The sequence below is a fragment of the Astatotilapia calliptera genome, chromosome 10 (genome assembly GCF_964374335.1).
Source record: "Astatotilapia calliptera chromosome 10, fAstCal68.1, whole genome shotgun sequence".
Taxonomy (NCBI): Eukaryota; Metazoa; Chordata; class Actinopteri; order Cichliformes; family Cichlidae; genus Astatotilapia; species Astatotilapia calliptera.
Genome location: NC_137431.1, coordinates 28,995,168 through 29,007,878, shown reverse-complemented (window position 1 = coordinate 29,007,878; position 12,711 = coordinate 28,995,168). Strand labels below are relative to the sequence as shown.

The 12,711-nt window shown below is 40.1% G+C and overlaps 2 protein-coding genes across 4 annotated transcripts in view; one reads left to right on the top strand and one right to left on the bottom strand.

The window, feature by feature from the left end:
• arhgef12b (Rho guanine nucleotide exchange factor (GEF) 12b) overlaps window positions 1–3,463 on the bottom strand; it is a 43,167-nt gene extending 39,704 nt beyond the window's left edge. Inside the window, exon 1 of the mRNA XM_026181335.2 lies at window positions 2,769–3,463. Within this exon, the coding sequence (XP_026037120.2) occupies window positions 2,769–2,800 (32 nt within the window). The 5' untranslated portion in view covers window positions 2,801–3,463. The remainder of the gene's footprint in view (window positions 1–2,768) is intronic.
• A 1,602-nt stretch (window positions 3,464–5,065) lies between these two features.
• emsy (EMSY transcriptional repressor, BRCA2 interacting) overlaps window positions 5,066–12,711 on the top strand; it is a 28,603-nt gene continuing 20,957 nt past the window's right edge. The window contains exons 1-9 of one of the 3 annotated variants that reach the window (XM_026181898.2): window positions 5,086–5,308; window positions 7,349–7,442; window positions 7,519–7,627; window positions 7,728–7,827; window positions 7,924–7,998; window positions 8,325–8,500; window positions 8,591–8,746; window positions 11,672–11,931; window positions 12,006–12,249. In XM_026181898.2, the coding sequence (XP_026037683.1) occupies window positions 7,522–7,627; window positions 7,728–7,827; window positions 7,924–7,998; window positions 8,325–8,500; window positions 8,591–8,746; window positions 11,672–11,931; window positions 12,006–12,249 (1,117 nt within the window). In that variant the 5' untranslated portion in view covers window positions 5,086–5,308; window positions 7,349–7,442; window positions 7,519–7,521. Of the gene's footprint in view, window positions 5,309–5,368; window positions 5,511–7,348; window positions 7,443–7,518; window positions 7,628–7,727; window positions 7,828–7,923; window positions 7,999–8,324; window positions 8,501–8,590; window positions 8,747–11,671; window positions 11,932–12,005; window positions 12,250–12,711 lie in introns of those variants that run through there. The other 2 variants (XM_026181897.2, XM_080307318.1) reach the window with 2 other exon arrangements.

Genomic DNA, 12,711 nt, shown 5'->3' with positions numbered 1-12,711 from the left:
ATATTTAGATTTATCATTATTGGCCTATATGGTGCTCAATGTGTGCCAAAACGTTATCCAAGAAAAACAAACAAACAAACAAACAAACAAACAAACACACATGTTAGTTGAAACTGCTATCATCGTAAAGCTGATGCAAATAATAGCAACTACATCATTTGCAAATCTCTGCAGCACATCATCATTATCTCTGCAACTTTTATGTATTATGAATCTCATGGTTTTATATTTAATACGTGCCGGGTCCTTTCTCTCTCTCTTTTCCCTCTCCCAAATTTTTTTTCCTATCTTATTTTGTCAAGCCTTTTGGTATACCCTTGGTTTTTTAGTGTGCTTTATAAATAAAGTTTATTATTATTATTATTATTATTATTATTATTATTATTATTATTATTATTATTATTATTATAAGCTGCTAACTAGTTTAAAAATGTAATAAACAATGACCTCATATTCATCATGAACTAAGCGGCTTATATCTAAAGGATCTCAGCGAAGATCAGAATTTATTAAAACCAAACTGCTTTTTGTGGTTATAGTTCCAGCAATCTTGGACTTGATTGTTTTTTTTAATGGATAAACATCATTGTGGTGGTTTTAGACAACATTTCTCGACATGCTCTTAAGTAGTTTCATCCAGAGTGAACTAAGAAGATTGATAATCACTTCTTCTATAGCTGTGTGTAGGGCCCCAGTCATGCAGGCCTCTGGGCTCATCCGTGTTCCCGTGGCAACCATCAACGCCATCCAGTTTGTGTGGCACTTTCTGAAGTTTCACTACAGCCCTGAGAGTAAATAGCAAATATCTGGAGAAAGCCTTTGATGCAAACTAGAGGCAGCTGGACCAGTGAGCCACTAACCAAACCAATCACTTGAAGGTTTTTGGTTCAACACCCTCTTCCTGACTGATTTCACCTGATGACAGCCCGCAAACTCCAGCGACCGCTCACCAACGATTCGGTGATGTCAACAAGCTAGCCAGGGTTCCTCCAAATCAAAAAGGCCTCCAGCAGGGGTGGGGAACTCCAGGCCTCTGGAGAACTTCAGGACATGTTGAGGAGGTAAATTAGCCATTAAAATCAGCTGTGTTGGATCAAGGACACGTCTAAAACCTGCAAGACCCTTGAGGCCTGGAGTTCCCCCACCCCTGGCCTACAGAGACCTCCAAATATCGCTCATTCATCAAGATCTCCAACAAATAAACATCTTGCATATCTCTAAATAAATTTACACACAACTAAAAATGCATTACTAACCATTTCTCTACATTATTTTAACAGTGACATTAGCACATTTGGTACCTTTGTGTCGGAGCGAGACCAGAATAAGCAATTTCCTGATACTTTTAGCTACTGTGCTAAACTAGGCTAACCAGAGCCTTAGTTTAATTTAAAAAAAGAACACCTGTGTCAATGTTAATAGTTATACAGGACAGTCCTAGTTTCAAATACAGACTGAGTTACATGACTCAGTCTGTATGATTTATGAGTCATATTTTGGCAGGCTTTCTCTTCTAAGGCCTATTAAGAATCATTAAGATTGTATGATCATTAAGCAGATATGAACACAGAAGAGACTCGTTGTCTTAAAAAACCAGCAAAGCAGTCGACTGACTGGGTCCTTCCTGCAGGCTGAAGGTCGAGAAATCAAATGACTTTGTTTGACTCTCCAAGGCAGTCATGTGTGCTTTTATTCAATAGTTTCCTCAAAGAAAACTCCTGACTGCAAAGTGTAAGAAAAACAAATACAGAAATAGCTTATATGGGATTGAATGTGAGTCAAAGTCAGCCTGTAATGTTTCTATCTCAGAGAAGGAAGACACCGAACAACATGAAAACATAAAATAATGATTGATTCTTTATTTGAGGTTGTTATCAGTGATTAATAAGGGTGGGGGTTAATACATTATACCTGCTTCCCTTTGCTACAGCCTGTCAGTGAAACTCCCTGCCTGTATTGAAGTCATGTGACTTTAGTCAAGGATTTGGAGATGTCGAAGGTCCAGTGACTGGTGGTGATTCCTGTGTGTATCCTAGAAAACATGCTGACTCACTGAACAAGTACTAATGGATGCCTTTCAAGAGTATACAACAAAAATACTCAGGAAACTCTCAAATTAAGCAATATATTAGAGACAACTAATTGAAAACATAGCAGCACCACGAAATATCCCTCTTCTGGTTCAACTCTGACAGTCATATTCTGGAGTCAAACAGGGGAAAACCCTGCCCAGTTCTGTGGCCAATTAGTTTTACAATGGACATGTTCATGAACTCCACTGAGAAAACTGTAAATTTTGATTTTCCCTGTCGTTATTACCTGGATAACGTTGCTGTGAGATGATTAAAGTTGCTTAAGTGTTTATCAAAGCCGTGTGCTTTGTTCGGCAGTCCAAGTAGTAGATGAAACAACTTTAAGTGTATTAAAATCCAGCTTTTAATTTACATTTAAAATAAGCATTAAAATAAAAAAGTCTAAGCATTAAAATACATAGATGAATTGAATCATTAAATCGCCGAATTAACAAAAAAGAAAAATACGAAACTAAAATACAAATAATCCAATCCGATTATGTGTTGTTTATGTTTTCCAGCCGGGAATATATTTTAAAATCAGGTGTTTTTTAATGGAATCGGGTGTGGTGCACTAAGGTGTCTTTCCATTCACAAAACTGACCCGAAAACCCATTCGTCAGCACGTAAGCCAAAATTAAGCAACAAATAAAGACACGCAGAGAATGAGAGTGTGAGAGAGAGTGGCGAACTTACTTGTCAGCGAGTGTTGACTGTGTGCCACTCATTGGGCTTCCCTTGTGAGTTTCCGACGGCTTCACCCAAACAACATTACCATCATAACTCCCGACTCTTCTGTACTAAAACTGCTTCTTCATTTCGTCTCCTACGCGTCCATGCACGTCCCCGAAACGCTGCCTAGTCTTTACATCCAGCATGAAGGTTTAAAAATCAAAAGTAAAGCTCCTCGGAGACACAGGATGTGTGTTTTTATGTATCTATGGGACGATCCAGCTGTTTAAACTCCAGCAGAAGTGATGAAATGAAATTCGCTTCTTTCAGAAAGCAGCCGCTGCCTGCATCAGGAGATGGACATCTGGAAAAAAAACTGGTTTTTCTCCCCAGCTTTCACATTCTCAGATTACCTTCAAGTTCAGAGAGAGAGAGAGAGAATCTCTTGTTTTTCCTTAGGAAATACTTCCATGATGACACTCCAGACTATTCCTGGTGTCCGGGGGAGAATTACGTCAAACTTTGGCTGCTGGATCCAAAATGAACTTTTTCCCCCCTCTTATTTGCGCGACGTCCCGGTGTTGTTCACTGCGCGGATGTGGACGGTTCGTGCTTTCTGGGGCATCCCGCAGCCGATCTTATCGCTAATTTGTGCGAAGAGTCGCGGTCGTTGCTCTGCTGTGTGATGCATTTGGGAAAGAGGAAATGCTTTGTGCCCCCTCCCCAAAAAAGAAGTGAAAAGAGGAGGAAAAACACACCTTCCATCACGATGCGTTTAGGAGCCCATCGGAGTTCTCTAAACTATACGCTTTATAACGAATATGGTGGGGTTTGTTTGTTTGTTTGTTTTTACCTTATCTAACAGTGAATCACTTTCTGTGCAACACACTCTTAAAGTTAATCTGATTACACACAGATACACTTTACCCAAGCACAATTTGTGCTGTAAAGGATCGGGTTTTGCAGATATTATGTAGAAAAGTCTTTACGTGTTTTCATCTATTTAAACTGCTGCTTTGTTTAACTTCTATTTTATGCCATACATGGATGTCGGTTTTATTTCAGCGTGGCTTGGAGCACATTAAGAAGGCGCTCTGGGGGTGCAGACTTAATTTCCTCTTTTCTTAATTTCCTCAGCATATACTGGAATATAGCGCACTGAGAGTTTTCTCATTTAATATTATCCCTTTAAATAACTAACAGGTCTGTCTGATACTTAAGCTGCTTTAATCTGTTAGCTGATTAATCATTTTATTTTATGAACCTCCTGGCTTTAATAATCCATACACTCAAAACGTTCTGCATATTTAAATCCATAAACTATATTTATATAAATATGTATAAACTTCTTTACACTGACAGAGAAGGGCCACTGGTCCACACTACTTAAGACAAAACTGGGCTGTGTGACCCACAATGTAAAATGGGTTGGACAAATGTAAATGGATCAAATTCTGTTATCCTTAATACCAGATAATAGTTAATAGTTTTGCATTATCTAAATGGTTTCTATTTTTATTTGTTCTCGAGTTTTTGCTGCCACTTCAATTCAGATTTATTTAGTTTCCAGAACAATTACTGATCCGTGCATAAAGTATTATTATATTACAATATTTCGCTATTAATTGACAAAGCAACACGTGACAACAAGTGACATGTAAAAATATAGTATAGAATAGAAATCTTTGTTGTCATTAGAAATAAAGCAGTTTGAGATTGGGATGAGTCACTGAGCCACTCCTGTGTGGTGCAACAAGGTTGAAACTACATGCATACATTCATGTATGATTAAATAAATGTTACACAAGCATCCCTTAAAACTGTTACTTAAAAAACAAAAAAAGAAATAAACATTAGGCAAATCACAAAGTAGCACATGCACACAATACAAAAGAGGCAACTGGACCATAAAGTGCAGGGGTCAGTTGATGTCTGCAGGTCTGGAGCTATTCTGCAGTAAAGTTTTCTGACATGAGCGTACTTCATATCAATAGAATATTAATATATTACTATATGTGTTACTGTTAATCTGAATGTGCAGGTTCGAACAGGTGGTGCCAAGGTGATATCAGTCTTTTACAATGGTTTTGGCCCTGACCCTGCTTTGATTTTATTTATTTTTTTGTCTTAGTTGACGATATTGCACTATATATTATGGTTTCGTTTTGTTTTTTAAGTCAACCCGGAGACTATAGATCTTTATTTGACAATGTGGTTCATTGTAAACTGGCTGATCAACTGTCTTTGGCGGACTTACAATCAAACGCCTGTAGGGGGCACCAGTGCACTGGTACAGAAGAAGCAGCAACAAGGATTGTTACACGAACAAGAAGGGCATCCGTCCACAGGCCAACCACAGATACTTAAAAAAAAAACAGACAACATAAACATTGTCACATATTTAGGCAGATCAGCTGTTTTAGCACCTTAGCTCCCGTTTTCTTTGGCACTTTCACTAGAGATCTCCTTCACGATGTGGTAAACTATCTAAATGTCTTGCGGTCGGCCATGTTTATTGGGATGGCGGCTTTCCGAAGGCCTTGAAGTGGCACTGCTACCGGACGGTGAGACGTTTGGCTCATAGAAACAGCTAGGTTGCTAAGCTAAGCTAACAGCATCCACTGCAAAGGTTTTTGTCATCAAGATGACTAAATATGATGCTCATCTACTGGTACTTCATTCTGGGGGCATGCTAGTATGTATCTTGAGGTTATTGGACATATTTGCACCGCACTGGAAGCATCGCGGGGCAGTTTGATGAAGGCGGTATGCACCGTTGTTTTGCGACGTACTAACAGAAATTGACCCAGAAAATGTAGCAGCAACATTTTTCATTGTTTACAGCATAATGCCTGACCCAGAGAGAAAACCGCTTTCCTTTTCTAAGTGTTAGCACCTTCAGTGCTCTTCGGCATGTAAAGTCTGCAATAGGGTTGAGTTAGATTAAACCAAAGAAGAATTTTTATGTATTTTGTTGGCAGTGTTTATTGGTTGAGAGGCCCGGTGATGGGCGGAACACCGACTGTTAACTGTTCAGCTCTTACTGACATCTGTGCGGGCTGGTCTGGGGCAATCTAGCCGGGAGAGGCGTACACAGTCCCCGACAGAAAGCACACTTTTTGGAGCCTCTTCATTCAGCTTTTTTGCTCTAGAGTAAAATGAACCAACTAAAGATGTGATACTAAACTACGTCTGTCTAATAGCTGAACATCCCTGTTTCCACTGACAGCTGTGTTGATGTGGCAATGCATGCTTTAAATGAGTCAAGTGCAGTCGCTGGTTGCAGACTGCTTAACTGCAGACTGTTTTGCATGTTCAGACTTGTGCAGGTATTTGTTTTAGAAATGCAAATTACAAGATAATGGTTTTTCTTCTACTTTATTTGCAAAGCAATCCATTTGTTAAGATTATAGCATTTGTTATTAATATGAATAGGTTGTCTAATTGGTGGCCATGTATCTAATATATATTTATATATAGTAATATATATCCAGTTTAAGTGGGCATACACATAATAAAAGGCACATACATGAAACATGTTCAGAAGTTTAAAAAGCATGCAGAAGAGTGATTGCAATTTAAAAAATATAACCTTTAACTTAAAATGTAATGAAATAAAGAAATGTAGTTCCATACTCTTACATACTCCTGTGACCGGATATTGAAAGTCCTATATTAAATTTAAGCAAAGAGCAGAGGTAGCAGGTCAAATGAACACAATACAATGGAGAGCAGTGTAGTATGAAGAGAGATTAAGGGGTTAATAGCTTTCATTCTTACGAAGGTGGGTCTTTTCTTACTTGGATCACCACGGTAATGTGCTGAAAAACTTAATTAAGAGCAGCTTATGTTCAGCGTTTCAGTTTAAAATGGTCCAGAAGTGTTATATTTTCTCTTCGTTGTTATCTCTGATCTGGATTTGACGCTTTTTCAAGTCAGCTATCACAAAGAAAGCCTGGCTAGGTTGAACTTGCTTCCCTTAACTCTCTTCTGTTACCTAAGGTGGACTATCACACCTTTTCATGTGTTGACATTTGGTGTTTTTTAATAGTCCAGCACCTTCATCCTACTGTCCAAAGACTTGCATATTAGAGCAGTTGGTGAGGTAGATAAAGTGCTTAATACTGAAGAATAAAGCACTGTATTGATGTACGGCTACAGTGGCTTGGAGTAGTGAGAAAGACTAGAGAAAGGTGCCATGTAGATATGAGACCATTTCCAAATCATTGTGTTGTCACTGTTATAATATTGTTATTTATTTTGTTAAAATTTGTGGTATCTGTCCCATATTGATTTTTAGATGTCGCTACATGTAAGGGAAACAAAGGAGAAGCGGTTCATTTCCACATTTAATGACTGTCCCCTTTGTTTACGTCAGAGACCTCATCAGGATTTGGCCTATTTTATATGGTTCATATAAAACAGAATCTGTGTTACCTTAATTATTAGAAGTCTTAGCGTTTCCCTGTTATTTTTGGCCATTCGATAAACATAAATATATTTGCGCTTGAGTAAATTAAATTCTGTATAAAAATAGTTTTAACGGTTTTATTTTTGCTAGTCCTGGTCGTAAAACTCTTTGTGCTGACATGTTTTATATTCAGGAAAAAGTCTGCTTGTTATATCGTGATGAGTCCAATTTACCTCCATGGAATGACAGTTTGCTGAAGCTCTTGAAGAAAGAGTGCACGGGGCCTGGTGAGCTTAACCATGAAGCACTGTGGTTTATGGGAAATCGAGTCCTAACTTGCCTTCTTGCTTACTGTCTTCTTAGCCAATGATTCAGCTGGAGAAACCAGTGCTAGCTGGTACCATGCCGGTGGTGTGGCCCACCATCCTTGACCTGGGCAGGGATGAGTGCAAAAGAATTCTGCGGAAACTGGGTGAGCTCAAAGCAGTGCAATGTTATCAGTGGCTCTGATTGAATCTCTTTTATATGCAAAAGACCTGCAACATTTACAGACTGATGTTTGTGTGTCGCAGAGCTGGAGGCGTACGCTGGGGTCATCAGCGCTCTGAGAGCCCAAGGAGACCTGACAAAGGACAAGAAGGATCTGCTGGGCGAGCTCACTAAAATCCTCGGGTAATATTTGTTGTTTTTAAATAGTTTCTTTCATTTTTGCTTGCAGAGTTAGGTTTATTTAAAACCAGCCTTTCCTTTTTACCCTTGCCCTCACAGCATCTCTACAGAGCGTCATCGCGCAGAGGTCCGCAGGGCTGTCAACGATGAGCGCCTCACCACCATCGCTTATCAGTAAGTATGAGACTGTTTAAGTCCAGCTCTGTAATGTCTGTGGAGGAGAGCAAAAGGGACGTATTCAGGTTTTCCTCAAAGTTTTCATTAGTCTTTTCCTCATTCACTTTAGCAACAATGAGCTATTTGGCTATTTATTTAACCAACCTCTGCTCCAGTGCTTGTCAAACTGTAAGGTGTGGAGTGAAAGCATGTGGAAATAAAAGCTTTAGGTTTTAAACAGGCCTTTGTTGTACCCTGACTCTGAGCCTGAGTAACTTTGAGGACTTATAACGTTTCCTCTCGTGCCGTCCTCTAATCAGATTTCCGTTCTTTTTCTTTTTCAGCATGTCGGGTCCAAACAGCTCCTCTGAGTGGTCCATTGAAGGGCGGAGGCTTGTTCCTTTGATGCCGAGGCTGGTTCCCCAGACGGCCTTTACAGTCACAGCTAACGCTGTGGCCAGCGCCACGGCCAATCAGAACGCCTCCCTCCTGCTGCCAGCTGAAACGGGGAACAAAGAGGGTAAAGCCAGAAACATTCACTTTGCATCGGACTCTGGCTGTTTTCAAACACTTTGGGCATTGAATGATGTGTTTCATTTCCTCCCTGTAGTCGTGGTGTGCTACTCCTACACGAGCACCACCTGCACCTCCACCAGCACCACGGCGACCAGCGGCCCTATAGGAGCAACAGTGAAATCTCCACGGCCACCCAGCCCTTCATCCAACGTGGTGGTGCTGCCCAGCGGCAGCACTGTGTATGTGAAAAGTGAGTGTCAGCAACATCGTATCAACTTTTCTCTTGCTTTGGACGGAAGCAACATGAAAGGGAAATAATAAATAGCAACATAACTTGAGCCGACTGTTGTGATTTGCTGCTATATAAATAAAATTAAAAATACTTTTCAGGGAGGAGGCTAACTGCATGGCTAATTAACATGTCATTAAATAACACAAGTTACCAAAACTGTCATCCTTTATTTACATATGTGTTATTTAAACCAGCACAAGTGCTCAGTTAGAGAAAGCCTTTCTAACATATCAGCAGGATCCCAGCGATCTCTCAGTTTCTCTGTCACAGTTGTCACCAAACCTTCTGGTTTGTCTGTGTTTGTCTTCATATGCTGACTTGCTGGGTGTAAGTTTGTATTTTTCTTCTCTGTTAGACGGTTTATAAGAGCTCAGTGGAAGAGGCAAATGATGGGTGTGAGATGTTGGGAAGACTGAACCGTAACATGAGTCTGAAGATTTTTGCTGATTTTGTGCTTAATTTTAACTCTGTATTAACTTTCAAACCTCACACTCACAAACATAGTCCCTTAAATGATTAGTTTGACATATTTGAGAGCAGACCTCATGGAAGCAGATCCCAGTTTGGATTCACGAGGCAGACAGTCTCTCTACTTTTAAGATTGGGCTTAATCTTAGTTAACCTTAGTTATGCTGCTGTAGGCTCAGGCTGCTGGGGGATTTCCCATGATGCACTGAACATTTTTTTTTTCTCACCACTTGCTGATCTGGCCTCTTTTTCTTCTCCTCAGTTTCCCCGTAACTTCCCCGAGTCTCTTTCTACCAAAAGTCACTTTTTAAAAAGAAAGTTCTTCCTCCCCACTGTCGCCAAGTGCTGGCTCACTGGTGTTGTCTCTTTACCTTTGTACAGTCTTTACCTTACACTATAAAACCCCCATGCGACAACTGTTGTTGTAAGCTAGTGCTATGTAAATAATGAGCTTTATTCTTTAGCAGAGATGGGCAGTAACGCGTTACTGTAATCTGATTACTTTTTTCAAGTAACGAGTAAAGTAAGGGATTACTATTGCAAAAACGGTAATTCGATTACCGTTACTTTCCCGTAGGAACGCTGCGTTACTGCGTTACTAAAACCGTGATTTTTTGCGAGACTGTCTCACGACAGTGACGTAAGCGAGTGCGCCGTTAGTGACAACAGCTGTGTGCAGATCAACAATGGATCACATATCGATTGTGGGAGAGAGTATGAGCGTGCAGCGTTTAAAGCGTGGAAGTACTGACCTTACTTTGAGTTTGATTCCATAAAAAGTGACAAAAACATTAGCGTCCATCGTGCGTGGGAAGAAAACTTCTTTTTACAGCGAAAAAACCCCTAAACTTCCAAGCAAGCACCGAGTAGCTACGACGTGATGGGAAACTCACAGAGAAACTCGCGGATTCTTCAACTGACCGCGGCACACCTGCACCAGGGTAAACCTCCGCCTACCGGAGTCCTGCTTTACAGGTGAAAATAGAGCAACAGGACCGTATTTATTTTCTGCTGTGTTTTACTTGCATCTATTTGAAAGATTGAGTGTAAACACACAAAATATTTTATTTTATGTGCTGGAATGTGTAGAAAATAGGTTTAAATGTTAAACTAATTTCTTCCAGTCAGAGAATGTTGCATATAATTAAATTTTTGCTTGATGCATAAAGTTAAAAGATTAAAACTAATAAAACAAGTTTTAAAAAGAGACTTTTCAATTTGATTACATTTTGTATGATGGATTATGTAGAAAAAGTAGAATTGGGCTGAAAGATCTATCACTTTATCACCTCTTCGGGTTGTAAATCGTGTTTTTAAAAAGTAACTAAGTAATTAATTACTTTTGAAAATAAGCAATCAGTAAAGTAACGGGATTACTTTTTTGGGGAAGTAATCAGTAATTAGTTACTGATTACTTTTTTCAAGTAACTTGACCAACACTGTTCTTTAGTGCTTTATTTCTTGTAACTGATGGCAGAGAGGTGCTGCACTTGAAATCACTTCTTTTGCATTTGAACGTGTTCAGACTTGAAAGAAATTTCCAGCCCTCCAGAAACAGTTTCTCATTTAAATGAGTGCCGATGTCTTTGAGTAAAATGTCTAAATAACTTTGAAGTAAATGTCATTTTATTGATGCGTTCTTTAACCTCGGAGTGGGATGTACTCTTCTTCAGCTTTCATGTTATGTTTTTATAATAGAGTTTGGAATTGAAGATAAGGAGGGAGAGACTGTGGTTTGTATATTTTAAAAAAAGAAAAATCTACTGCTCAGCCTAAAGGGGGCACTGCGATGCTTGTCTGTTTGTTACAAGGTGATTTTAAACTGCTGTCTCTCTTAGCACCAGTGATTCACATACTCTCCCCACACTCCAGACTAAACTGGCTGGGAATGTGAGATCTGAGTTTCCTAAACATGGCGTCTGTTAGGACATGTTGGCTCAGGTTTGACAATCCCACCAGCATCTGCTGCCGATTAAACAGCTGGTAGAAACAATGTGTGACAGGAGAATGTAGCGCGGGAATGAGGCACCGGAAGACAGAGCATCTGTACATCATTAGAACTAAAGATGTAATTAAGAGGTTTTGATTTATGAATGAGTTAAGTTATAGAACTGTGTAGAAATTTGCAGACTAGGATTTTTACTGGTAGTTGTTAATTCATAATTTTTACCCCATAAACTTTCTTTTATTTTAGGGTTTAATGTTACATTTCTGTCACAAGCCAAGTACAGTCAGTGAAATAGACTGAATAACATTCTGCTGACTGATTTATTATTTAATCTCAGTCATATTGTCTTGATCGCAGTTAGTACTTCTTGATTATCAGCAATTAAAAAGCAAAATCCTCAAGTGTATCCCTACTCAGTGATACAGTCTCAGTCATCCTTAATTTTTCCCGCTGATTTCGCCTTTCAGGTGTTAGTTGTTCCGATGAGGACGAGAAGCCTCGCAAGCGAAGGCGCACGAACTCGTCCAGCTCGTCTCCGGTGATGCTGAAAGAAGTTACTAAGGTGTCCCCGCCGGTATCCAAGAACATCACGGTGCCCGTGAGCGGCAGCCCCAAGATGAGCAGCATCATGCAGAGCATCGCCAACTCCTTACCGCCTCACCTGTCCCCCGTCAAGATCACCTTCACCAAGCCCACCATCCAGACGACCAGCACCACCACGCAGAAGGTGACAGTCGAACCCTACCTCGGCTCGTCTCTCTAGACGCTGCTTCTGAGTTTAAACGTCTCGTGTTTCAACAGGTGATCATCGTGACGACTTCCCCGAGTTCCAATTTCGTGCCCAACATCCTGTCCAAGTCCCACGCCCACAACAACGCCACCGCTGTGTCAAAGCTGGGGTCCACCTCTGTGCTGACCACACCCACACAAAAGCAGACGGTGGTTTTTCCAGCCAGCTCCAGCACTTCCACGAACCCCAACACCATCGCTGTGACCACAGTGGTCTCCTCCACACCATCAGCGGTCATGTCGACGGTCACACCGTGTAGGTTCCTCCTCTGTGCTCAGTTTTTCTGCCAGGTCCATCTTCAGACAAAACAAAAACGTGTGCTCCCAAAGGTGCCAAGAGAACAGCAGGGCTCAAAATAAATTAGTTAGTTAGTGAATCAAAAAAACACCAGATTATTCTCAATGATAATTATTCAGTTTGGTTGTACTGTTCCATGGCTCTGTGCCTTTAAACTCCAGTGCTTTGTAGGTTGGATTGCATGATACGACACATGAATTTAAAGCTGTATTATTAACTGTTTTGTCCACTTGGGGGCAGCAGAGAATAACAACTTAACATTTCAGCTAATTAAATTTATAAAAATAAATTTGAGTGAATAAATATGTCAAATATTAGGGTAAAGCAGTAAAACTCTGACTTCTTGATGACTCAGTTTATGTAGTTATTAATATAGCTGCTGATTTCATTTCTGTTCATTTACTACTCTAGCAGTAGAGT